The 24,559-nt window shown below is 39.7% G+C and overlaps 1 protein-coding gene across 3 annotated transcripts in view; it reads right to left on the bottom strand.

Annotated features, from left to right (window-relative positions):
• VTI1A (vesicle transport through interaction with t-SNAREs 1A) overlaps nucleotides 1-24,559 on the bottom strand; it is a 333,655-nt gene that overhangs the window by 122,168 nt on the left and 186,928 nt on the right. For all 3 annotated transcript variants that reach the window (XM_065407890.1, XM_065407891.1, XM_065407889.1), the window contains exons 6-7: nucleotides 6,501-6,571; nucleotides 1,045-1,106 (exon numbers count right to left, since the gene is read on the bottom strand). In XM_065407890.1, coding sequence (XP_065263962.1) covers nucleotides 1,045-1,106; nucleotides 6,501-6,571 — 133 coding nt within the window. The remainder of the gene's footprint in view (nucleotides 1-1,044; nucleotides 1,107-6,500; nucleotides 6,572-24,559) is intronic.

Raw genomic sequence — 24,559 nt, 5'->3', positions numbered from 1 at the left:
TGAATAACCTATTCCTTAAAAGTATCATTCCTAGCATGTCCAATGCCACCTATAATTAGGGTGACTATTCTTTATGGAGCCAACTATAAGTCTAGAAATACAGACATCATAGTGCTACAAGTGTACTGCTTTGCTGAATAGATAACTCTATGTCCAAGGATTCCATTGGCTAAAACAAGCTTTCTGGTAAAGGTATTGATTTAAATTCAAGGTGGCTGGAAATCACTGAATATCTTTCTCATCCTCCCTAAAATCCCAAGTAGATTTTTAGGATGTTGCAATTTTTTTCTTCACACTTCAGTTTAAATCCCAAGGATACATTTCCATAATATTACACCACACAGGAGAAGCATGCTCAAAACACAATGTTTTAAAAAGGGTGTCTCCCTAGTATGTTCAAACTAGAATGAATTATTTTAAATTATGCTCTGAATATAAATTGTGTTATAAATATAAAACAATCAAATTTAAACTAATAGGTTAAAACACCCAACTGTATACCCAGGAATAATGGGTGCTGTATCTCCATTAAACAGACTATTTTTAGAATAGGATAAAAAAATGACAAATAGTTCAACAAAGGAGCCACACCTCCAATGCAATTGTACTTATCCTGTTTGGTGTTGTGCTCTGTTCCCCTCTAGTGACACCTAGCCCAGCTACAGACTGATGAGTCTGCTACAGCTTTGGCTAATGGCCATCTAGCTTTTAGCTCATGCAGTAGAGGCTCAAACACTAAGCTTCAGAGGTCCCAGGTTCAATCCCGCCTGCCGACAACCAGGGTCTGTCGGCGTTACACAATGGAGAACTATTTTATAGCCAACCTAAATTCTTTTCCTAGTTTGTGCAAAACTCCTATGGTAAAACTCCCTCTCATCTGATTTTTCCTCAGTGAATGCTTCTGCCAACATCAATATTTAGTTTCAAGAGATTCTGCGTACTGGATTGTGAGGGAAAAAAACCATGCAAGTTAGCCAAATGCTGAGATATAATTAAAAAATAATAAAGCAGATAGAGACAGAGGCATCCCTACCTTGTCCTTACCTTCGCAACATTCCGGTTAGGATCCTGGAGCTCTTCCCCAAGTTTGCATCTGTTTCTCTAAGCTGAGGAGAAGAGGGTTATATTAAAAAAAAAAAAAACAAAAAACACATGCACTCCATTAAGTACAAACAGCAGAGAGTTCTATTGTATATTGGTTTAATCTTCCTCAGTTTTAGCTCGCATTCAATTCTAGTAAAGCTCTGAAATTTAAGTGTAGATTTTTTCCCTTACATAAAGATGAAATCTGTGAAAGATTCAACAGTGGATGTAACAAAAAGCAAAGGCTCTACAAATAAAGATCTGAGGAATAAAATGCATTGCAGATTGGTATCTATATTTTCCGGGTGTGTGTGCGCGTGTCGTTTGTGTGTATCTGTCCTATGAATGTTACTGGGAGTTAAATGAGGGTACCAAGGGATGAGGAGATACCCAAAGGGTTAGCTTTTCTTGTTTTTTCACATACTATTCTTTCAGTTGTTTTCATAGATGCTCCAGACAAAGCAATCTGAAGGAAAAACCATATCACAGAACAATGTCATATTATTGATACAGTGGAAACTACATCTTTAAAATATTTCCATAGTGCTTCTACAGCAAAGTTTTACCTATTTTAAATATGAAAGTAGGAACTAGTCTTACAGTTTATAGCAACTTTAATTGAAACGGATCCCAAAACACTTTACAGATTGTGCAAACTACTAATAGATGGGTGTATATGAGATTATATATATTATATTATAATTATATTATAATAGCTTTTCCCACCCCTTTGGTGGAAAAAAGGTAGTGGTTTAACAGTGCTCAGCAACACTACATATCCAACTGAACTTAATTAACTTGCTTGTTATAGAGCTCTATAGTAAATACTGCATTTTAGGCAAATGTCAGATTTAAGAGCAGTTTTCAGTACAAGAAAAGGGAGGCTATAGAGTCAGTCTCACTATCTCTCTGGCCTAATAAATATTTAAGTATTTATACCAAGTGAAACAACTCAAACAGGAGAGACTAAGAGAGACTAGCCCAGAGAATAGCTGGAGAATAGCTACCCCAGAATAGCCAATAGCCTGGTGCTTAAGGCACTCGGGTTGCAGTCTGTGCTCCAGAGAGGGGATTTCAAACCTAGTTCTTCTACATTGCAGCAAAGTGCCCCAACCACTGGTCTACTGGATATAAGAAGTGGGGCACTACCACGGAGGCCTCTCCTCCTTGGTTTTGTGAAGTGCCTAGGTCCCCTTGGGAATCTATCACCAGGTTTCCTTTGTTTTTGTTTTTTTAAGAAAATGGTTAAAAATGCCTAAAATCAAAACAAACCTTTCATTTTGGGTTGAACAAAACATCAAGTACGACCCAAAACTGTTTTTTGTTTTTTGGAAGTTTCTATTCACTGAAAATGCCCAAAAATGTATGTTTCAGGGTGACCCGAAATGAGTATTTTTTTCCTTCAATTTTTGGAACTGCCAGTGAATCAAAAACTCAGCTATCTGCACACCTCTACTGTCTTCTTCACAGACAGACAAGACAACAAATTTGCTGGTTAATCCTGGTTATTTTACCATTGTAAAAAGCACATATCTTAAATTTCAGTATCAGACATCAGATGGGAAGGAACCTCCTCAGACATCGGGTCTTGTTTCCTAATCTATCTTTTCTGCACTGAGAGCAAAATCAGGAATAAAGCTCAGCAAAATCTAACAACTCTAGCAAGCCCTTCTTTGAAATGCATTGTAAACTACAACAATTTTCTCTGAAGGGGAACAAGAATAAAAACACTATAGAGACACACATGTACAGAGACACAGTGCAGTTGAAATCTAAAGGGGAAGGTGAAAGGGAAACTAGAAAATGTGTTAGTTTCCCCCCCCCCCCCCCACTTGATGAGAGAAGACTGTTCTACAACATGCTTAAGCAGGTGCAAAAATAGGAACTGAGGGACTGTGTTGGTGGGGAATCTTTATACCCTCAGTTCTAGATTACTTAGGTCTTTATATCAGAAGCTTGCACCTCCCAAAGGCTGCTTGGAATGCCTCCATGTTTCATGTAGCAGAGTGACAGTTAACCACAAGAGAGGGGATTTGTCTGGAGAGTTCATGAAGGAGACGGGTATATATATATTTATTTTCTAAATTTTACCACACTTCATCCAACATTTACCTCTTCATTATAAATTCAGATTTAATGGGTTGCCTGATGATTCAGCAGGTAGGACAATCAATGCCTTACTGCTATTAGAGACTTCAGTTTGGGAGACAAAACATATTCTGCGTTATAAATCCATAAAAAGTAAAAGGGCAACTGTAAGCGGAAATCTCCAGATAATGAAGAATTTTTGCTATCATAAGTTACACCCAACAGTACCTATTGAATACCTAGTACATAAGGTGCATTAAGAACAGCTTCCATTTTCTGATCTTGCAAATATTTACTATCATGTTTAATGCTCACCACTGAGAGTAGTTGCATTCACCACACTTAGTAGTAAATGACTGCCAGATAGGACCTTTAGTTATGAATGTCTTATATAATATTTTACAGAATTATTTTGTGGTTATATTATTTAATTAAATGCTACTAAAGAAGAACAAAGTAGAAGGATAGGAATAATTGACACTCCCACACCCCCACTTTGAATGAAAAGGCAATGTAAGCAAATGTGTGTGCTTTCCAGTTGCTCTTTTATTACGTGTAATGATAGGCTCAAACACAGCAGGTCAGGGGGGAGGGTAATATGGTGTTTTCCCTCCTTCCTTTTGTTATAAAAAGAAGTTTTCTGCTTTTTACCTTTAAATATCAGGTCCTAACTTCCCTCTTTTTGCTGGAGAAGTTTGGCAAACCTGAAAGGTAAAATCACTGCTCAAGGTAGTGATTCTTAGATTGCCACTATCCAGGTCTGACAAAGTTCACTAGCAAAATGCGGGCAGTCAGGACCTGATATTCCTAAGGTAAAAACAAGCAGAAGAAATGTTAGACCAAATAGGCAAACAGCCTAAAGGAACAGTAAAAGCACAACCTCTTCTCTTCTGCATTGGCAGAAAACCCAACGTACAGATTTTCAAATCATAAATGCACTTATTCTAAAACAAAATATTTCCAAGATAGCTCTTCCTCCATTTCCCTCCTAATACATGAGCTCACCGATGAGTGCAACAACTGATGACAAAAAACCCAGCTACGTCAAGCCAGAAAATTCTGTTTTAGCTGGTTGCCATGTCATTAGCTGTTGATGTACAAACCTAAAACCCCAAGCATGGCTGGCAAGTGAAGATAAAAATGGACATTCAAATAATATGGCTTGGTCATATATTGAATAATCTGTTATTCATACAGATACATTGGGATACATTGGGGGGAAAAAACTTTGTTAACTTTTTCTGTGAAATTGGGAAGGATGATCTTGTGGTTAAGGTTTGACAGACTTCCTGTGTGACCTTTGGCAAAATGGGTATAACAGTACTTCCTTTTGGAAGGTGCTTTGAGATCAGAAAATGAAAATCTATACAAGTGCACAAGTTTTTAAAAATTGTTTATTTTAAATAATAGGAGAAAGAAGGGAGAAGAAAATAAATGAGGTGTTGGGACTGAAGGAGTTGAGTGGTATGGTGGGAATTAGAAAATCTTGTCTATTTTACTGATAATTTTGTATTAATCCCTAAAACCCATTATTCTTCTGAACCCTGCCCACTCTTGGTAAATTAAATGACTCTCGCAATGTGGTTCCCGCCATTTCCTTGGGAGTCTAGTAAATCTCTTTGTGGGATATTCTTCCTGATATGCAACCTGCATATCTAATTTCTTAGATCATTCCAAAAATTTTTAGTTATGCTCCATATCAATCTTAAATTAATGCACTCTTTGCCATCTATGGAGTTTACATTTTTCAAACAGAGGGAAACTATTATAATATCTTTAATGTTTAGCCAAGCTATATACCTCTATCTATACATCTAACTCATTTAAACTTTACTATAAGTAAATTCAACCAATTAGTCAATATTTTCTCAGTAATGAGGGACTAAGAACTGAATGCAATATTCCAGTCCAGCACAGTCATATCTGAGTCCTATAGAAAAAGTCTATTATCTCCTTGCTCTGTAACATGATGCCTCTGCATGTGTAGTGCAAAGGTATTGGCCACTGAGGGACAATGGCCTCCATCTTTGGTCTTTTAACAACAATTTAGAAAATGGGATACATAGAGATGTGAGCTAAGATCACAACCTTCAAGTGGACCTCATGCCACAGACATATGCTGTCATTTGGATCTAATGGAGACCTGAAAACGGTAACAAAGAGGCATATAATGGGACTGAGTACTAGGAATTTGAGGTCTTCCATTTCTGACAACCGGTTGTGACAAAGTTCCTCCTCTACCTTGGTGGGTCCAGCGCTTATTGGTGGATTTGCTCGCTTCACAGATTCACCCTGTGGGTCAGGAAACAGTCCAGAGACCTTCCCTTCTGGTAGAAGCTATAGTCCAGGTCAATTCCTCCTGTGTTTGATCAGGAGTTGGGAGGTATGGGGGGAACCAGGGCCCGCCCTCTACTCCGGGTTCCAGCCCAGGGCCCTGTGGACTGCAGCTGTTTAGAGTGCCTCCTGGTACAGTTGCAGGACACCTACAACTCCCTGGGCTACTTCCCCATGGCCTCCTCCCAACACCTTCTTTGTCCTCACCACCGGACCTTCCTCCTGATGTCTGATAACGCTTGTACTTCTCAGTCCTCCAACAGTACGCCTACTCACTCTCAGCTTCTTGCACACCTCTTGCTCCCAGTTCCTCACACACACTTCCTCTCCTCTGGCTCCCTGGCTCCCCCTGTCTTGACTGGAGTGAGCCCTTTTATAGCATCAGAGGGGCCTTAATTAGAGTCAGGTGCTTAACTGCCTCACCTGACTCTTAGCAGGTTAATTGGAGTCAGGTGGTCTATTAGCCTGGAGCAGCCCCTGCTCTGGTCACTCAGGGAACAGAAAACTACTTATCCAGTGGCCAGTATATCTCCCTTCTGCTACTCTGCTGTTCCCAACTGGTCTGGGTCTATTACAAGGTCTTTGGATGGCTTATGACTGGAGGCTCACCAGTCAGCTTCCTAGGAAAATGTCATTCCTTCTTGACCTTGCTACAGGCGGGAACAGGAAGAAACTGAAAAACAAATTGGGCTTGAAAAAATTCCAAGACACACATTTATCAGGTCTGATTGCAGGATTGGGGCCAATTTCTTCCTTGCAAATGCAGACCCATTGACTTCAATGGGACTACTTGTACTAGTCAGAGTTTGCAGGATCAGGCCCATATTGGACTTTTACTTTTTAATAAGTAGTGATGGGTGGTGATTACATATTGTGATATAATAGTTGACTTATTTAAGGCTTTAATCAATGTACTGGATTATTTCTGCTTGCACAGTGAACTTGCCCAAAGCACACAAAACCCTACAACAACAATTCTTTATCGTCAAACTTACCCTTTCCCGAGAACGCTGGATCTTCTCTCTGTCTTGGCTCAGGTTTTCCAACATTTCCTGTCCAATCTGCTCTGCATTAAAAAAATCAAAATGTAAATCATGAAAAATACAGCTTTTCTCTGTAAGCCCCCAACATGCCAGGTTAAATTCTAATAAATATATTTAAAGAAAAACAGCACTGTAATGTATGAGAGAGCCTAATCACTCCACCTAAATGGAAAGAAGAAATAACTAACAAGCTTTAAATGTCTTAAATAGCATACACATGAAGAAGTAACAATCAAACCAGAAGCTGTCACCTTGACAGTCTAATGAGATCGTTTAGGCTACAGGGATTCATGTTCACCTTTGGTCTACTCAACAATGGCAAGAAGAATTTCATACTTGTTCTGAAGGGTGGGAGTTCATACTTCTCACATGTTCTTAACCTTTGTCTCTCCCCTTCTTTTCCCTTGCTGGGAAATATCAGGAAGTTTTTACTAAGAGATACCAGCACAGTTATGGAGCTACTGAAACAACAGACATTAGTGGAAGGCCTTTCTCCCCTAACTCCACCTGCTACTAAAATGAAATTCTGTTATTTTAGTGTTAACCTCGCCCACCCTCCCCAACACAACGGGTGTTTTGCTTTGCTCCACTGATGGCACATCAGGATGTGTCTAGCATTTCTGGCAGGCTTGGAGATGTGTTCTGTTGGGCCTCTTAGTATTTCTGATAACAGTCACATTAATCAATCGGTCGGCATCATCTCTTGTTTATACTTTGGCTGGTTGCTTCCATAGCCCATGCTGGATTAAATAATTGCACAATTATAGGGAAAATTCAGGCTTCAAGACATAACACAAAGGCTGTGAACAAGGGCAGGACTTTCCTTTTGAAATAACTTTAATCTCATGTTAACGTGAAATAGCTATTACAGATATGCACGTATAAGAAAATAATACCACCTAGTATATAGAAGAGATTTCCATCTTCAGAGCGCTATACAAACATTAATTAATCCTCACTACATCCCTCTGAGGGAAGAAAGTAAGTTATATGATCCCCATTTTACAGAAGGGGAAATGGATACAATTTGCCTCAGGCCACATAGCAAGTCTGACACAAACAGAAGTTTCTGACTTCCAGTTCTATGCACATTCCTTTAAGCTGCTCAGCCTAGCTGTGCCAAAAAGAGTACCCAAATCAAGTATATTGTATATTTCTCTAAATATCAAAAACACACATTGCTATTGCTGTGTTACTGAATTGTGAATAAGTAAGATCTTGACATTTGATTCTTATAATTGTAGAAAAAGACCGAGTAAAAAAAAAAAATCAGTAATATATCAACATAGCAATACTTACAATTTTAAATGGGGACATTTTCAGGACATGATCCAACTTTAAGCTGCCTTAAACTTTTTTTTAAATATGAGGCAAAGAAACCCTGGACATCTTTTTTTCCCCCTTAATAATAGTTTCAGTGCACAGTGATATATATTCTGTCAGCTAAAGACCAAAAATATTCATTGCAGTTTATATTGCTGGACCCGTTGCCAAATACAGTACAAGTAAGATAAATATTTCCTCAGATATCTGACCACAAACTGACATCCCCATTATGCTATCTTGTCCCTGCTGGCTTGCAGCTCTTTACTTTTAGCTGTATATACAATGCCTCCCAAAGGTGAAACGTGGTAAGATATGCGGTTACTGAGTTAAAAAGCTGTAAGGTGGAGTACAGCTATACAGATGGTAGAGTAGGAAAAGTGACTCAAGACTCATCTGCACGTATGTCCCATAACCCACTGGATGAAACTATAATGTGCTTATTATCAATCACTATTAAAGCATTTAAAGTATTGGAATACATGAAAGGATACATATATTCACTGTATTTTTTAAGAAAAATATCTTTTATTTAAAAAGTAGAGTAAAACAATCAGCCAAATTCTAGCAAACTAGTGTCAGCTGGAAATATTTATTATTCAAAATTTGGTGTGTGTGTCTGTGTGTATAAAAAGAAGAGTCAGGAGTAGATTTCTTTCAAAGGAAGAAATAAAAAACATTTGCTAAAATGGTCTGGTATTTCACAAACAAGACTCAAAAATATCTTTGTAGGATGCAGCTATATATTTTTATATGCCAACTTTAAGAAAGTTACTGTATTTTTTCAAATCTTTTTTTCCTATCCATAGTATGTTCACATTCTTAGCTTTTTATAAGGATTTAGTTTAATTTTCTAACCATCAATGTGACAACAGCATCAACTGTAACTGAGAGTAATCCACCATCACTTTGACAAATAGTGTATTTTCCTCTCATTGCTGATGACTGAAGACATCAATAAATAAGGAAGGAGAGCATGTCAGCCAGAATATCACAAAATGAATTGTTGATATGATACTTAGGGATTAAACCTTCAGCCATGAAGTTCAAACTAGCACAGGGGTCCGAGAACTGAGAAAGCTGCATTTCCTTTCCAACAATCTCTACAGATACATAACTGGATGGATCATCAATTTTACAGGAGTTGTTTTACTCTATATGCACTGCATTTTATGATCTTTGGCCCTTTTTGGGCAAAAATAACAGCGTAAGTTGAAAGACGAGACCTAACGGAGGTGACACTAGAATTCTGGCTACCAGTTTGAGCATCATAAATTGCACCCTTGATCTAAGCATCCTATAGTACAGCTCTTCCACTCTCAGAACTTTTAACTAAAATCAGTGAGACTTTTGCAGCTGGAAGGTCAGCCGAGTCAAATCAATAATGTTTAAAAAATAAATAAATGTAGAGAAATGCACACAGGTAAATGATATAAAGCACATCTTCACTTTTCTCCAAGACTGCAGGATTTCCATGGGCAGGGGAGTAGCAGAGTTAAGCTCTTAAATAGAACAATTTACCACTTTGATATTATTGCTGTGTGTTTGCTATCAGATTACATTATATTCCTCATGTCCCTGATGTTTTCCTGCCAGTTCAAACCTTCACCAATCTTAAGAAGTAAATGTATGCATTTAATCCAGGATTGCAGCTTAGATTCTTTCAGACTACTTATCTTGTTGAATCAGTTACTGGGCTACTACAATTACACACAGTGGCCAGTTTTATAAAGTATGTTGTTGTTCACATGCAGGCATTTAGGACCAAGACTAGAACCTAAGAGATGTCAGATATTGTAAATGTGCTGTATTCATGGAGCCTTATGTCAAGACTGTAAGCTTTTGATCTTAAACTATTTTTTGGGGGAAGGGGTGTGCATGCCTGTGCCTGGGTAGCGCCAGGACGCAATCAGTAGATGCTGCTGTAACACAAATAAATCATAATAATGTTAAAATTAACCTAGGCCAAGTGAGATTCTGAAAGTGACCTAAAATTATGTTCTAAAAATTACAGCTAAAATATCCCAAAGCAAAAGGCGTAAAAACCATTTATACCACTATAATTTATGTACTAACTGACAAGGCAAGAACAGTCAATACACACATCACAACATAGCTTAAGAATGAGATAATAAACTATAATAATAATAAAATACAATCCCGCGCAAAGACAAAGTCATTATTGAGCATCAGGATTAAAAGGACAACAAGTATCAGGCTTCCCAGGCTACACATTTATTTTGCCTTGAAGCTGTTAAAATCAGGTGGGGGAAATCAACTACTTCATCAATGAGCAATTTGACAGTACCACTATTTTTTGCGTGGCCTTCTCAAATGATGTTTAGTTCTATATGGGCAGGTTGTGCAAGCAACAAGATGATAATATCACTTCCCAGAGTTTTGCACATGATCAGATGCATAAATAAAGATGCTTTGATATGATATGGTTGAAGTTGTGAAATGAATAGTCATGTTCATGGCAGCCCCATTCAAAAATAGGGGTGGGAAGCAGTTACCAAATAGAGAAAGGAAAAATCTGCAGGAAAAGTATTTATACTTACAAGAGTCTAACAGGATATTGAGAGAATGGAAAGCAAAAAAATAAAAATGAAAAAACATACACAGTTATTTGAAAGCATCCCTTTAACAGCGAATCTACATCATAGGTTTAATTTTTTTTTTCTGCTAGTCTCTATTATTTTCTTTTTCATGCATAAAGAAAAACCAAGAATTCTTCCATGGAATTTATAAAATGCATATTTATCTATCCAACAGACTGGAAAGGCTCATTCACAGCTATACTGGTCTCTTGGGTAAATACATTAGTCATTCTTTAAAAATGTGTATTATTGACTTGAGTGATTAGAGAGGCTCTTTCAAAATCAGTCTAGCCTGTAAGGTAAATAAATGCTTAAGTGGTTTGAAACCAAAGAAAACAAGCAAGCAAAAATTATGTGATGTGCCTGATGTTACATCAGCATTAAAAAGAACAAAACAAGCTGGATAGGACATCAATTATTGCAGTTTTGTGGGTGTATATGTGTGCATGTGTGAGAGAGAGATGTGCATACATATGACTTGTACGTATTTTCCCAGGTTGCAATTTATATACAAATAAAAGCTCAGATAACCTCTTAAATCAGCTATTTCCAACCTTACTAAAATGGAGATTTATAATAAGACAATGTATGTTTTACACAGTATCTTTCATATCAAAACTTCACCCCTTTGTGTGGTATATTCCTGCACTTATCAGTAAAACGCAGCACAGGTCTTGATGTGGTAAGAAAGGGTTGACGATAGGCGTGACCAAATTATAGGGAGAATGTTAGGTGGCTTGTTCAATACGACTTCACATTTGTGTTCTACATACAATACATAGACTTACTAGACATACAAACAGAGGTGAGAAAGGGAGACAGACTGACTGACCACAGAGTGTGAAGTAAAGATAATGTTAAAGAATTAAAAAGGCTGTTCAGATGGTCAGGGCAGAGAGGTGGAAAAGCTGCCACCTATGGTGGAGAGGAAGAGATAGTAGGGTGGGAAAGTCTAAGGCCCCATTTCAGGAAAGCACCTAAGCACATGCTTAAGTGGCCTTCTTAAATACGGATGATTTCTGGAATCAGGACTTAAAAGAAGCATGCATCAAATCTATGAAAGATCCTGAAATAGGAATGTATTTGTAGCGGGTACTGAAATGGACAGAAACCCAGTTAAGATCTTTGAGTCTGGGGGCATTTTCTTTTAAGGTCTCTATGGCATAAAGGGGTATACTGGCCCTTTAAGAGCAGAGAGTCCAGAAGAATCTGTTCCGGGGGGTTACAATCAACAAAGGCTCAGGAAATGGCTCTGTAGCAGAAAAGAGGAAGCAATCCAGTGAATTAGGAGTTGGATGGAGGCAAAACCCCATGAACCGTTCCTTTAAGGGCACGGGATCATAGCTCCCTTCTTCTTTCAGCCAATCGGGAGAAGTTTTCTCTGGAGCAGGGCAGTATATAGAATGCGTTCTCCCTCAGAGCAGGGGAGACGCTGATAAGAGAAGAAAGCCAGAGAGTTAAATTCTAGGGGGGACAGCTATGAGAAGTGACCCTGGATAGAGCAGCAAAGAACTCCATGTGGATGCCAGAAAAGCCAGAGATAAACTGAACCTTTGGATTGCAGTAATGGACTATTTGGAACTGTTTTGGGCATTAAAACAGCCCCCAATAGAGGGTGGTCGGACTAATAAGAAAGGCTGTGGGGGATCTGCCAGGGGCCCTGAAGAGGTAGAACAGAGGGAGGTTGCTGCAAAGGGAATTCTTGCCGTGAGGGACTGCTCAAGTGGCAGCAGCCCTGTTATGGTATGGTTGTCACATTTTGGTCAGGCTAAAATTTGGAGAGTTTGGATTTTGGGAGTATTAAAGGGAGGGAATTACAGGAGGCGAAAACATCAATAAGAATTTCTGCAAAAAGTCATGCTATAAAATATTGTATGTGAGCAGAGTTTCAGAGGTGACAGCAAGCAATTTTACAGACTTGGAAAATATACTGTAGGAGACAAAAGAGTTCAGGGTTGAGTGAAAAGGTACCTGACAGCAGAAAGTTGTTAAAAAAAAAAAGTGCTGACATCTTTAAGTATGGTTACATAAGTGGAAGTCCTTATAAATGTACAAGTTTGCAGTTTATATATATATATTTTTTTCATTAGAAGAGCTAACAATTAGAGACAGAGTCATTTTGATCTTTAGGTTATTAGATGACAAACAGGTTATTACTGATAAATCAAGGATTACAGGTAATGGTTATAAGTCAATAGAGAGAATATTTGTAAAACATTAAAATAATGCAGCTTTGTGAAATGAAAAAGTTATGCTATTCAAATGACTAAGTGTCTGCAGTAAATGGGATGCTGATGGGTACATACAGGAAAAAACAGAAGTCCAAATTATTATTATATACAACAGGGCACTGGTTAGATTATATCATAGAAAGGATACTTAATATCAGCTTTGATAAGGTATAAAAAGGACAACCACAATGTTTTGTGCTTTCATGATTTCAGTTACAAGACAGGGAAAAAGAAGCTGACTGGTTGGTCTCACTGTGAAAGCAAAACAAAAATAAAAAAAAATTCCAACCCAATTCCCAACCCACCTTAAAAATGCAAACCTCTTTAAAATAAAAACGTTACCATGAATTAAGATGAAAGTTCATAAAATTCACTTTATTGGTCAACAGCAAAAAACATGGTATTTTGCTCTAGAGATCAGGGAAACCAAAAATTCAGACTCACTGCTTTCTACAAAGGATAAAAAATATGGAAGAAAAGATGTATGAGAAAGAGGCCAGATGACATCAATACCTTTAGGAGCGAACTGTAGCAGTTTAAAACCAATGCTTCCTCTCCTCCACTGTTCCCTCTAAGCTGTGCGCGCGCACACAGATCCTAAACCCCGCGCACACGGCGAAACACTGCGCACACAAAAATTTGCACAGAAGCACAACAATTTGCACAGAAGACATTTTTTGCGCACACGGCCTGTCAAAAATTAGAGGGAACATTGCTCTCCTCCCCCTCCCCCTTTCGGGAGTGGGGAATCATCCAAATGAGAAGTTATAGGAAATGGCGGGGGAGAAGGAAGGAGGAAGAGAGATGACATGAGACAGGCCCAGTAACTTCACCTCTAGTAGCCTCTTCTTTTTCTAGGGCTTCTTACCTTTTCTAAAATTCTAACATACATCAATCTACTGGCATAAGAAGTACCCACCATTCCTCACTAACTGATAATTTTTTCTGCCTACTTCCATCACACATCTATCTTAGCTCACTTGCTAACATCCTCACGGCATCATTCACAGGAGGTGGCAGGCTTTGATTTGACTGAGGGCTTACCTATACTGAAGTCCAGCCATTGTTCTAACTATATGCTAGTTCTGCTCATCTGCTCCAAAATCCTCCCTTCAAATTTTCTCCTCCCCCCTTGGAGTAAGTGTTCAGAAAAGTACCTTGCTCAGTGCAATAAGACAAATATCGTGCTACCCCATTTACAATCTCTAATTTAAGTGAAGTTGGAATCAAGCCACAATATTTTTTTTCTCACTTATTTTTCCTTTCTATTATTCTTAGTGGAAGGGACTAACCTGACCATGTTAGAAACTCTATAGTCCTCTATCCAGACAACAGGTACAGTTCAGGCAGACCAAACTGCTCTATTAAGGTACCTTCCAGACTGCACTCTTGGGCTGAAAGAGCAGTTCATTCAATTCTTGATTTCTCTACTCAGACTGCCTCAAAGGTGGCAAAATAGTCACAATCCTGAGCACATTTGGTCTGGGCTGAGGACTCCTATCCTCTAGGAATTGGACCAAGACTATCCCCTAACTTCACCCAGATCCCCAAGCAGCCATGAGATGACAATGAATTCTGGCTACATCTAACCTGGGTTGAATTCAAACTGGTAAATAAAGGCAAAAGGCTCCACATTCCTTTATTCAACAACTTTATATCAAGTAACAGGCAATACAAGCAATTATTTTGGACCCTGAGTATTGCTGCCTGCAAATACTTAAAACAGGTGTGACTGGAAGGCAGGCAACTTGTATTCCAGTTCTTGCATCTGGCAGCTTGAGGCTCTGAAAATCATAAGGCTGGCTCAACTTCTGCAGCTCAGTTATCTTCAATGCAATAAACACAACTTAAGGCACATACAATTTAATGCACAATAGGTTAGGCCCAGTAGGCCCACCAGCAAGCAGAAATCAAAATCAGTTACCCTATTAAAATGGCAGAAGCATCTTGGAAAGACAAGACACATTTTAAAGTTAAGTTGTGGGAGAGAGAGATTTTTAATGCATACCCAAATACACAAAGCCACTAGTACCTGACATACAAACAATTCTAAGTGAAAACCACACGGCCCACAAGTATTGAGTTTCAGGTACTTTGTCTGCAATGATATTCATCATGTGCTTTTTTATTATTAAAGGAACCATTTATGAGGCTCAAATAATAAGAACTGGTCTTCTCTTAGTGTTTCACTTTCTGGACAGAGGAAAAGTCAAGAGAAGACTATATCTTACATTATTTCAGGCCCATAAATGGCTCCTTGAACCAAAAATGCTCATAAAAAACAAATCCAAAATCAAATATCAAGATATTTAGGTTTATTCAGATTTACCCTCATACCGTTATATTAAAAGACTCATACTGATATATTAAAGATTTATCCTGCATAAACTGAATCTAGAGCCTTATTAGAAAGTCAGAAATGCTGGGAATACAAGCAAGCATTCTCTGCATGTTTGATCTTTACTACTTCCAAAGGTAAAGAGAGCTTTTTAACTGGACTTACACGCCTCAGCAATACATACTGAATGTGAAAGGAGAATATATTTCTTGCTGCACCCACATTCATATTTGAATGAAAAATAAGATGCTGGACTTTAGAAAAAACAAAACAAAAGGATTATTAATGAATTACATTATAAATTATTATAAATTATGTTTCAAACTACTGACCAAAAACTGTTGATATTTATTCTGTGCAAAAATAGAGCCATGCTAAAAACTACATGCGATAAAAAAGAAAATTTAACAAAAACTTTTCGTATACATTGGAGAGACCACAAGGCAAGTGAACAGCTCAGCAAGCCAGGAGCTAACTTCAGTGAACTCATTCTTTGAATACGAATTAGCAGCGCGTAATCGCAGCATATTTATGAGGCCTTTTGCCTGGTCCTTTTCTCCTGTGAATGCTGTATTATTCATTGCGTGTGCCCTGACCCCTGTGCGCTCCTGTTCTGACAAATCATACTTGATTAAGACAAATCTTTATTAGTTAGCTAGTCAACTTCCCCATTTATCATTTGCAAATCCCATTCTCCTTTCTGGGTACAGTAGAAGTGACTGAGACCAATTCCCCCAATATAAAAATGAAATGCTTGTTACTGACAATAAGTGCAAACAAAAGCCCAGGAGTCAGTAATAGAGAAAACAAAGCTTTAATAGGTATAAATTACCAACATGGCAAAACGCTAACAACAGCATATGTTAGCAGGGCTGAGAAAATGTTTATTAGCTAATCCTTTCAATAGATTCCCCACTTCCCCTCACCCACTAAACTCTTCCTTGAAAACAAAATGTCATATATACAAACTGCATTGCAAAGTTGGAGTCTCAAAGTACTGAGGGGTTTTTTTTTTTAGACTGCTGAGTAAAAGAGATTTTTACCAAAAAGAAAAATCTTTTAAAAGTGGATATATGAGAGGAGGCAAAATGAATTCAAAATTATTCATGAACCTTCAGCTCCATATGAAAATGTAAGAGGCAATTTTTTAAAACTTCAAGAAGGTGGCAATTTTTTAAAACTTCAACATAATGTTAGTGTATTCAGCATGTATTTTACAACTGGAAAAAATCTGTGATGTCTAATGCATGCCATTTTACTCAGGAGAGTGGCTTTTGCTCAGAAATCAGAAGGATGTCCCTTCCATCCATCAGCGCTCTGCGTCTGGAAATGTGATGCTTCCATTTGCAAATGGAAGGATGAGGATTACAGATTATAGATGGTCCAGAAATTAGGCTGCTACAACTGGACTGTGGAGATGTGGGTTCAATTCTCTGCTCTTCCATAGATTTCCAGTGTGACTTTGGGTGAGTCACCAAGTCTCTCTTTCCTCAGTTTCCAGTCTGTGAAATGGAGATAAAAGTACTGCCCTACCTCACGGGGATGTTGTGAGGATAAATACACTAAAAAATTGGGAGGCGCTCAGACACTATGGTAATAGGGCCCAAAGGTATCTAAGGCCAGGTCTACACTACCGCGGTAGTTCGACAGCTGGCAATCGAACTTCCGGGTTCGATTTATCGCGTCTGGTCTGGACGCGATATATCGATCCCGGAAGCGCTCGCCGTCGACTGCGGTACTCCAGCTCGGCGAGAGGAGTACCGCGGAGTCGACGGGGAGCCTGCCTGCCGCGTGTGGACCGCGTCTGAACCGCGGTAAGTTCGAACTAAGGTATGTCGACTTCAGCTACGTTATTCACGTAGCTGAAGTTGCGTACCTTAGTTCGAATTTGGGGGTTAGTGTAGACCAGGCCTAAGATAAATAGAAATGGATCATTAAATCAGTGATGTAGTACAACTAGTTGACAAATAATTAGTCTGTAAATAAGCAAATACTACTAGTGACTTCAATAGGAGTAACATATCTGTGGATGGCAGGCACAATTGCTCTTCTATACATATTTATATTCTTCCGTTTGGAGAACTGGGACTTTTTCAAAGTTTATTTATTCTGCGAATAGCTAAGGATCTCTCGTTTTCACGGCATCTCCCTATTTTTCTATAAAATTATATTTAAAACACTAATTAGAGTCTGCAATTGATTAGTATTATAAAATCATCAACAAACTTCACACTTAGAGTGAAATTAACCCCAGCAAATGCATCTGTGCAGCACTTACATAGTACAGTTCTAATGACACCTTCTCACTTTAACATTCTGTTTTCTATCTGTACTCAGAGTCAACTCTGCTCACTTTAATGACAGAAGTAAATTTCATTGTTTAGTCCTGCAAAGTCAACACTGCTATGGGAGAGGGAGTTGAATCCTGTCCCTTGTCACGCATCTGCAGAATTCTTAGTTAAATTCCAATTGCAGGGGCATATTCTGTCCTCAGTTACACTCGTGCAAACGCACTGGAGACAACTAGTTCCTTCAGTGCATCCCATCTAAACAAAATGGGGTTACAGAGGTATAACTGAGAGTGGACTTTGGCCTGCTAAATCTTAATTAGTGGGGATGATATGAGAAAGAAAAAACTCAGCTTGAGCTAAAGATCCAATTTGAGTTTGTAGAGCTGGACATGGGGCGGGGGGGTGGGAAATCTCCTTTTACTGTTCACATTTGTTCTGGAAAACAGATGCAAATACACCTCTACCCCAATATAATGCTGTCCTCGGGAGCCAAAAAATCTTACTGCGTTATAGGTGAAACCGCCTTATATCGAACTTGCTTTGATCCACCGGAGTGCACAACACCCCCCGCCCCCCGGAGCGCTGCTTTATCGCGTTATATCCAAATTCATGTTATATCGGGTCGCGTTATATCGGGGTAGAGGCGTATTGTTCTGAGATGCAAAGAAAGACTCCTCCATAATGCCACTTTTCAGAATAGAATCAAATTTTAGGAACAACATCTTAAGCCCTTCACATGGGGTTTCAGAGCTGTGCGGCTAGAGTTCTATCAGTCCTCCGCTAATTAATTGTTGGCACCTGCTGTTGCTAAGATTCTCGTTTTAGAGTACGTCTACACAGCAGTTGGGAGGTGTGATTCCCAGCTTTGGTAAACACATACCCATTAGCTTTGCTCCAGCTCGTGCATTTAAAAATAGTCGTTTGGCTGTGGTGGTGCACACAGGCACTTGGGCTAACTGCCTGAGTGCGTACCCAGGGGGTTGGGTGGGACTATACGCCAGCAGCTAGCCTGAGCCACCATCTGTGGTACTACAGCCGCACTGCTATTCGTAAGGCACTAAACTCAAGCAGAGTGAGTGTTTGTATCTCTACCTGAGCTGGGAACCACACCTCCCAGCTCGCTGTGTAGTCATACCCTTAGGGATCTTGTCAGATCCACATTGCTGCTACATGCTCATGTGGCAGCTGTTTTAAACGGTGCTTTTTTTCAATAGGTGTCTAATAAGACAAGTGTGACTGCTTTCTTCTGATGCTAGCTGGCAATGCTTATCCAGGCCTTTGTCATCTCAAGATTAGATGAGCTGTAGTTGGGGCTACACTTTGGCTCCATTTAGAAGTTGAAGCTAGTCCAGAATGGAGCAGCCTGCTTATTAAGCAGTCTAGAGCATGTATCACTCATGATCTTCGAGCTGCACGGGCTGCCTGCAGGCTCCCGGTGGCAATTCAAGGTGTTGGGTTTCCCTTTGGAAGCCCTACAATCGGTTTCGGTAAGGGTTACTTGAGAGATAGCCTCTCTCTTAGTTCCACACCTCTTTAGTTACAATCAGCAGAGGCAATTGAGCTGGAGCTGCCATTAAATAAAAGAGACAGAACTGCCCGCAGGCCATTCTCGGTGAGGGCCGCTCAAGTAGACTAAAACACATCTCCCATTCTGCTGGTCCACCAGAATTCAGATCTGTCAACTTCCAGGACATGCAATAAAAGTCCTCTTTTCCCCATGCGCACTCAGAACGGGTCAGGATGAGGAAGGAGGTTGTTATTTGTTTGTTGTGCTCTAACAGTGATGGAGTGGTATGATGATTGTATGCCTGGCTGGCAATAGATTTTAGTGATCCAGTGTCATCAATAATTGTTCTGGTTGCTCCTCATAGATATGCTTTATAATACCAAACCATATAAATAGTTATATTTCTTTGAGATTGATACTTTTTATTTTGCTGCATTGTGTGGCTACTTAGGGAAACACAGCCTGACCTGGCAAGGTGTTGAGTACACTGATTTTCATTCATGCTCAGCACCTCAAATGATCAAGCCAACAATGAGACAATGTCTGAACCAGGTAGAGAACCCAGGACTGCTGACTCCCACTCCTAGACTCAAAGCAGGGGAACACACTGCTTCCAACTAGGAACAAAAACAAATATATTAAATCCACTGAAGATAGTAAAATACCCAGAGATTATTATTGCCATTTTAGCTATTTAAGTCTTCAGCACCATTTTCTAAATATACCTACAGATATAAATATTTTTCTAGTGAAATATAGAGGGCATAATGACCGAATGAAATTTAGTTTATGGTCTACATATTTTCAATACAATAAATTCTAATTTGGAATATGTTTTCAGTTGAAAAAATGGTAAGATTTTAAAACAAAAAATAAGTAGCATGTTCTCATCAACTACAGCACATTACACTTCATCTTAGAAAAAACTACCAAACTATTTGTTCACCACAAAATATTATAATTATGCAATTATCATTAAATTGGTAAATCATTACAGCCTGACATTTTAATATAAACACCCAGTTTACAAACACAACTTTGCTGGAAATTTTCAAAATGTGTTAAACTGATGTCAGTGTCTCAGTAATTTCACAGTTTAAAAACAGTTAGAAATATAATGACTACACTACACTTGATTAAAGCATTTACAGCTCTAATCAAAAACTGACAGCAAGATCAAAGATGTTAACTTAAATCTCTCTTCTAATTATGTTTAAAATGCCACACCTCAGGCCTGTCTCTCCTCTTCTTTTTCAAACCAAATTCTGCTTAAGAAAGATCTAACACTTCTTAACAGTTCATTATCCAATAAAACTATTCAAAGCTTAAAAGCAATCTACACAATTAGTCAGGACCTCAGGGAGTCCACCGGTAGTCTTTATTACAGGGCTTCATATTAAAACACCTTAATTATATTTGTCAAATGGATTTCATTAAAACCCATCGTCACTTTAATTTTCATATTTTGACAGTGCTGGCATAGGCATTATTACCACCTGCCAAGCTAGGAACCACAGCAAAATTATCAAATTCCTTCAAATACTAAGCAGTTTCTTTTTGTGATGATTTCCCCCAATTTGGTGAATGTACCACAATTAATAGGAATAATTAAAACTGCACAAGACACATACAAACACACAAATTACATGTACAGAATATGTGTTGGAGGTGTGCAAATAGGAACCTGTATGAATACTTGGTTGCCAGCAGCACTTTATACAAAGATAAGACATATACACGGATGTGCCTGTGAATAATAAAGACAAGACATCAAACAGAATGCACTATTTAATCAAATGACAACCATCATGACTTGAAAGCAGAGGACATTTTAACTACTTTTTGTTATAGTCATATTCAACACAACTGATATGGGTTTGTGGTCATCTATTGTAACCTCATTTTTACTTTAGAGATGATTCATTTACAGTACCAGCTGTCTAAACATTAAATAATAATAAAAAATATGTTTTATCCTATCTAAATACCGATGAATAGCAGAGCACAATTGTGTCTCATGTTTATGCTACTTTTCTAATTCCGTTTTTATATATCTATCTTTAGTTTTGTCTATAGCACTCATCACTGAAGAAACTAAGCAATTAATAATACTTAACAATTACTTGTAGTATAAAAACTTGGCACTGGTGTTCAGGGCCGGTGGAAGGATGTTTCGCGCCCTAGGCGAAACTTCCACCTTGCGCCCCCCCCCCCATCCCCGAGCCCCCACCCTGAGGTGCCCCCCCCCCACGGCAGCTCCTCCCCTCCGCCCTGAGGCGCCCCCCCGTGGCAGCACCCCACCCCCCACCCTGAGGCACCCCCCCCCGCCCCAGCTCACCCCTGCCCCGCCTCCTCCCCGAGTACGCCGTGGCTGCTTCACTTCTCCCGCCTCCCAGGCCTGCGGCGCCAATCAGCTTAGGCGCCGCAAGCCTGGGAGGCGGGAGAAGTGAAGCAGCCACGGCGTGCTCGGGGAGGAGGCGGGGCAGGGGTGAGCTGGGGCGGGGAGTTCCCCTGCGTGCCGCCCCCCCCCCCGCTGCAGGCGGCCCTCCCCGTGCTCCACTGCCCCATCTCCCTCCACCTAAATGCCGGCGGTGACCGGGGCGGCCGAAGATCCGGCCGCCGCGGTCGCTGCTGAAGAAAATGGCGCCCCCCAAATCCTAGTGCCCTAGGCGACCGCCTAGGTAGCCTAAATGGTTGCACCGGCCCTGCTGGTGTTTATATAACTATACAACTTGGGCTATTATCATATGTGACGCATAAGAAAGTTCCCTTTTTGTTTTGTTTTCTAAAGGATTGCACTGGCAGTTGTAGACAAAACAGCAATTACTAGTGTTTTACTTAAATATACTGAGTGAAATTCATTCCTGATGTAATTCCTTTGGCTTCAACAGATATACATACGTTAGGGACCATTTTGGCCCACAATAGATAATAATAGGATGCAGATTGCAAGTGGAGAAAAAACAGAATATTTTTCTTTCTTCATATAATTATAGTAGGAAATAAGAAATGAAGAGGTTTTTGCCATATTTGTAACATACTTCGCTACTTTGTACAAAGGTCTCAAGAGTAACAATCTCCTGGTGTTATGAATATTTTAAGACTTATTAAATGTTCTTGGATTATTGTGGGTAAAACGATGGGATTTTAAAGAACCAGTTTAAAATCACAATTAGATCTCTCCCCCCCCCCCCCACTTAAGAAAAAAATATTCTACTTAGTTTTTTTTAAGATAATATGATGGAAGGGAAAACCCCAGCATCCTTCATAGAGGACAGTAATGTTACAAGTGTTAACATAAGAATTGCTGATGGCACTTTGGATTGCACAAAAATAAACAGCATAGCGAGAGAAACCCATGGAGCTAGATCTGTTTCCATCTCTGCCACAGACTTCCTCAGGCAAGTCACTTAGCCCTTCTCTACCTCAATTACCCACTCGTAAAATGGGAAGAATAAGTCTTTCTTATTCCACAGGGTTGTTGAAAAGTTAAGCTAACGTTTGTAAAGTGCATTAGAAGGCTCGATTAGAAGGGATTATGTGAGTGTAAAGTATATTATATTTAGTTACAGGGTTGAGGTTGTATATTTTAGTGGAAAAAGCTAAGTTAAATGACTTGCTGCAGCTCCAAAACCCTCCTGCCCCCAATAATAATCATAAAGTCTGAAGATCTGTAAACCAACGTGATGTGGAAATCAACCACAATGCCAAAACCATAACCATACAGAAACAGATATAACCTATTTGCTAGAGAGAGGTCTTGGTGGCTATAAAGCCTTACTTTCACGGTGTCCCTGATCCAGCCCTCTTAGCACCCTCTGTCTTCTAGCTTTTGCCCAATATTAGGGAAAAGAAACCATCCTACTTCCACAAAAAGAACAGGAGTACTTGTGGCACCTTAGAGACTAACAAATTTATTAGAACATAAGCTTTCGTGGGCTACAGCCCACTGCATCCGAAGAAGTGGGCTGTAGCCCACGAAAGCTTATGCTCTAATAAATTTGTTAGTCTCTAAGGTGCCACAAGTACTCCTGTTCTTTTTGCGGATACAGACTAACACGGCTGCTACTCTGAATCCTACTTCCAGGGATTCTCATCTAGCAAGTCATGGCATTAATAACTGTGGCTATGGGCTTTGTAGCCTGAATGGGTCAAGAAATGAAACTTCTGCTGAAACAGGCAAGTACCCATATACAATACTAATGCTGTTATTGGGACATTTCTATGTGAAGTACCCTACAGTTCTTGGACATGTACCCTTCAACCGAAACCTACTGTTCAACTAGAGTGTGTGATGAAAAATTTATTCCCAACCCCAATATTCAAACCAGAGTCAACATAAGCACTGAGAAATGTTCTGAAACCAACCGTCCATAACACCAGAGTACCACCTCCTTTTTGCTGACAGTGAAAGGTGAGCAGGGAGGTTCTTTATATTGTTGGTGAGGGTACAGTAAGGGCTCTTGTTCTTCCCAAGAAGATGGTTTTAATCAGTGTGTGTGTGTGTGTGTGTGAGAGTGTGTGTGTGAGAAAGAGAGAGAGAGAGAGAGAGAGAGAGAGAGAGATTAGCAAGTGCTGCTGGTTAACATGAGACCACATGCTCCTTAGATATTGTTCACCATGCTCTTTTTATTGCAATCTTGTCCTCCTTGGCTTCCATGACTCTGTCCTCCCTATTCTCCTCCAATCTCTCTAGTCATTCTTCAGTACATCTTTCGGAGGATCCTCCTTCTAATTCATCCTCCCACTTTCTGTGGGAGTTCCACGAGCTCTGACCATGGTCCCCTTCTCTTCTTCCACTACACCTTATCTCCAGGTAACCTCATCCGCAAACATAAATTCAACTGCCGTGTCTATGCTGACGATTTGTAGATCAACCACTCTACTCCACACCTGTTTTCTTCTGTTAAAACTAAAATCTTGGTCTGTCTTTCTGGCATTAGAAGATGTCTAGTCATCAGCTCAAGCTCAACGTGGCTGAAACTGAGATGTTTATCTTGGCTCCTCCCACCATATCCTCCTCTCTACCTCCTTTCTCAATCACTCTGAACAATGCCATCATCCTGCCGGTCACTTAAGCTCAGAACCCAGGCATCATCTTCCATTCTGACCTCTCTCTAGATCCTCACATCCAGGCTGTGTTAAAACTTGCGGACTCCTTCTGCATAATCTCTCTAAAATAGGGCCTTTTCTATCCACCCACACAGCTAAACTCTCATCCAGGCTCTCCTTTCACATCTTGGTTACTGTAACTTCCTTCTCTCTGGCTTTGAAAAATGCAGTCTTACCGTATTCAAATCCACTCAGGATGCTGCTGCAAAAATTATTTTCCTAGCCTGTTGCGTTGCCCTGTCATCCCTCTCTTTTTCTCTCTCCACCGACTCCCTCTTCTCTACTGGATCAAACGTAAGCTACTTATCTTCACTTGCAAGACCCTTCGTGGCCTATCCCTAACCTCTCCTTCACTGTTGAGAGATCAGTGCTCGTCTCTGATCTGCAATGACACAAGCCACCACACTTGTTACATTTTCAGACAAGCACCTTCATGCTTCATCTTCACCAGACAAGCTTTCATGCTGTCCCATCATGTTGGGAGAAGCTCCTTGTAAACACCCATAAAGCTAATTCATGTGCCTCCTTCAAATCCCTCCCCCAAACTTTCCTTTGCCACGATAATGACAAAAAACTTGACAATAGCTAGGCCACTGGTGTGCTGAGGTC

The sequence above is a fragment of the Emys orbicularis genome, chromosome 7, assembly GCF_028017835.1.
Source record: "Emys orbicularis isolate rEmyOrb1 chromosome 7, rEmyOrb1.hap1, whole genome shotgun sequence".
Taxonomy (NCBI): domain Eukaryota; kingdom Metazoa; phylum Chordata; order Testudines; family Emydidae; genus Emys; species Emys orbicularis.
Note: the sequence above shows the minus strand (reverse complement) of the source record. Positions and strands in the feature narration are given on the sequence as shown.